The sequence below is a fragment of the Aulonocara stuartgranti genome, assembly GCF_965226115.1.
Source record: "Aulonocara stuartgranti genome assembly, chromosome: 20".
Taxonomy (NCBI): domain Eukaryota; kingdom Metazoa; phylum Chordata; class Actinopteri; order Cichliformes; family Cichlidae; genus Aulonocara; species Aulonocara stuartgranti.
This window is the reverse complement of record NC_138956.1, coordinates 7,827,066-7,830,768: the sequence shown is the minus strand read 5'-3', so window position 1 is coordinate 7,830,768 and position 3,703 is coordinate 7,827,066. Positions and strand designations below refer to the sequence as shown.

The 3,703-nt window shown below is 39.7% G+C and overlaps 1 protein-coding gene across 1 annotated transcript; it reads right to left on the bottom strand.

The window, feature by feature from the left end:
* Window positions 1-1,629: 1,629 nt before the first annotated feature.
* Window positions 1,630-3,430, bottom strand: LOC309697702 (uncharacterized protein; the record flags this gene model as incomplete). Its single annotated transcript, XM_082519820.1, has 2 exons — window positions 2,344-3,430; window positions 1,630-2,223 (listed from the first exon to the last, which is right to left on the bottom strand). Exons 1-2 carry the CDS (start codon window positions 2,518-2,520, stop codon window positions 1,630-1,632), a joined length of 771 nt encoding a protein of 256 aa, XP_082375946.1. The 5' UTR covers window positions 2,521-3,430.
* Window positions 3,431-3,703: the final 273 nt, after the last annotated feature.

Genomic DNA, 3,703 nt, shown 5'->3' with positions numbered 1-3,703 from the left:
TAACAAAATATCTCTGCTGAAGTCACTGAGATGGTTTATATGAGAAACAGAAATGTTACTGGCCTGATCAGTCACTAGGCAATGTTGCCGTTACTGTACCTTTAGGAGTTACACAGTCAGAGCAACATGCTGGACTCTTCTTTAGCTCCTCTGCAGAGCCCATTATTAAATATGTGCAAACAGCAGCATGTTTCTGGCTCCCTCCACACATGGTCAAGGTCAGGTTTATTGATCGAGCACATTTCCAACAGCCTATGCTGCACAACTTGCTTTACAAACTAGAATGCAACTAAAACAAGTAAAATGCACTACAATGACGCAATAAAATATAAATGAATAATAACACTAAAATAAAATAGAATGCATTTAAATTACTTATTGGCAGCTGATTTGACGCAGTTTCAACTGAAGATGAATCAATGAGAGGATTAAAAAAAAATGTTCTCACAGTTTTCTTCAGTCGCAAACTGTCTTTAATATCAGACATATTCCAATATTCCAGTTTCTAGCAGATATCTCAGTTTCTTGATAACACAGCTGATACATACTCCAATGTTTAATGCAAGCAAAAACTTTTTGAATGCTTCTCAGAGGAGATCACAGCACTCATAACACTGGTTTTAATTTTCAACACATTATCGGTCTTTACCGCAGTAAAATCAGGTAGCTGTCATTCAATGCCAACATCAGCCTACCTGACAAAGCCAAACTAAATGAAGCTTTTCCATCAACTTCCATCAGACATTATAGTTTATCCAAGCAAAATGTTTTCTTTTTAAAAATCTATGGTTTTGAGGAAAACAACAGCATCTATGAAAGTACATGAATTATTGATTAGGCTATTTGAAAATGGTGAAAGACAAGTCTGATAAAAAGCTGAAAAGATGCTGACACTGTTGTATTTCACGTTAGAATGAATGAAACAAAACTGTAATGCCTGAAAGAAATGTACAGTGGATTTCTCATTTGACTATAAAATATAAATGACTTTTGGGGTGGAGGGACTGAATAGCCAAATTCAATATAAAGATCTACTGTTCCATCACGTTTGGCAGCAAATATCTCATTTATCAGTGCATAGTGGAAATAAATAAGCATTCAACCTCTGATTTGACATTTTATTACTGTCTTAACAAAAGTTGCAGTCAGAAAACATGAAATTCTGCAAAAGAACGATACAAGCTGAACTCATTTTGGTTTGAAGTGAATCAGATGCCATTCATTCACCGACTCCATTTCTAATTTGCCATTTCCCAATCCAGTAGAGAGCTCTGACTTGAATCATGTGTGGAAGGGACAAAGTACAACTCTGAGCAGCACCGTACAGCACGCAGAGACAGTGTGCATCTCTATCGCTGCTGCAGGTATGAAGCTGTGAGGATCATTGACCAGAATGCGTCCTTTTAACAAACTGATGAAACCAGCTGTAACACAGGACTTGTTGTTTTGTTTTTTTAATGCAGACCAGCAAATACGTTCTAGGAAGAAAGAGTCAGCTGATTCATTTGCTACAATATAAGAGGTATTAGCAGTTCACCCTCCTTCTTAGCGTATGGCACAGTTTTTAAAAGTAGAGGCAGAGTTTCTGTTTAATGCTGTGCAAGCTCTGCCACACTCAGCTGTTATCCATCAGTGTTTAGCAGCCCGACTGGGCTTTTTAACAGTCTTCACTTTTACAGAGTTTTTGTATAGTAGCAGTCTCTCTGTGGGGTGAGGTGGCAAGTGGTTCCTTTTTGCTTTCACAATGCACGCAGCCATCGGACTGAAACGGTCAAAACCTCCAGATGTGGCGGGCACCGCCAGCAGCTTCTTGGCGAGGCCTTGGAGCTTCGGGAATCGAGAAGCACATTTCCAGTACTGAAGAGTAGAGTTGCTTTCCCACAGCGGTTCAGACAGGTACACGTCGAACTCTGACATCTTTAGAGTCTTTGCAGGCGGCTGAAGGAAGTTGAAGATGGACTTCCTCTTGAGGTCGTTTTCACTGATTTCAGGACAGTTGTTGTCTGAGCTGCCAGCACAAGTGTCCATCACGCCATCTGTCTGGCTTTCTTCTTTCACATCGTGCTCCAGCCCACTGCCTGTCTGATCTTTCTCTGCCTCAACAGTAGGAAATGTTGAGGCTTCCATGTTTTCTAATGTGGACTCAACAATGCTGCGAGCCTCAGATTTTGACGGAGGTGTTAGGAAATCATTCTGTTCATCCTGGTTGTCATCAGAAAACGGCTGCAAAAAAAATGGTTGTTTTAAATGTACACACATTTTTTTCCTATATCTACTCAACACGCATATTCAATTAAATATAAATCTACAGAAGTCCGCTATGCTTCTGGCCTAATTTGGTACCTGCAGTTTGATCCTAGGATCCAGCACAGCAGCTAGTATCATGTCCTTCTGGTGAATCACTGGCTGGAAGTGTGTGTAGAGGCCTGTGCGCAGGGCCTTGCAGAAGTGGGTGTAGTTGGTGACACAATTCTCCAAGGTTTTATCAAGTCCAATGAGGGACGGTATGATGAGAGACATAGTCACACCATTTCCCTGCAGGACCTACGATAGATAAGACACAAACATGGCATCCACAGTGAAGACATCGTGGACAGCGGAGAATCTCCCGGTGGTGGAGCAGACTGGGACAGAGTTCCACTGATGAAAAAGAGAGTCACGATGGATATTATAAGAATTAAATAAAAAAAGATTCAGACCAAAAGATTTGTGATCTACACAATCCAAGCTGATCAACGATAAGCTCAGTATTTTCATTTAATATATTTTTCATCTGCTTGAATGTTTCCTGCTTCACACAGTGCTCAACCTGCTAGATTTTTGTTTGTTATTCATTTATTTTAAATGTCTAATCTTATCTTTGAATCAAACATTCATACATATATACACTGTGTTCATTATAATAACATACATATATACTGTCAGACACCACTCTGACATTCCATTCATGCTCAGCTGAATATTAAAATGGACAAATATGTGTCATCTCTGCATACGCTATGATCATTATAGAATGACATGAAATATTAAAACTGAGCTTAATCTTCAACATAAGCAGTAGTCATATAAATTCATATACTCTTAAGCACAAATGGTGAAAGTTTTTCTGCAGAATAAGTAGCCTATTAGTTGTATCTGTATTGCGGTGTTCTGATAGTATGGCTTCTTATACTGAAGAAATGGATCTAAATAAATAACTAAATAAATCCTCCAGCACTCGTTATTGTCACCTATTGCTAATGTTTTGACGCTGCCAACCTCTCATACGCTGTAAGAATTTAATTCAACTGTTTATCACAGAAAAAGTGTGACTTGTAGGACACGTAACACTAGCGGGCATAATGTTAGCTTAATAGTCAGCTCAACAGCTGTTGTTAGCTCCGGACAAGTGACTACAACAGTAGCGATGAGCCCCGATGAACGGATCCGGGGGCGGATGGGCTCGTACCTTAAACTTGAAGACAGCCCAAGTAGAAGGATCGCTAAAGTCTGCTAAAAAAAGAAATCGCAATGCAAGTTGAACAAACTTGCAAAGACACAATATCAAATTGAACCCATTCTGGTACAAAATGACATCATAATAGACTGTCCTTTGAATGTCACGACGTTCGGCGATAACGTCACTTGAACTCCTTTGAAGACAGTTCTGGGGGCGGAGTCAGAGCCTATAAATATCCCTCGAGTACATACCTTGAACCCATAG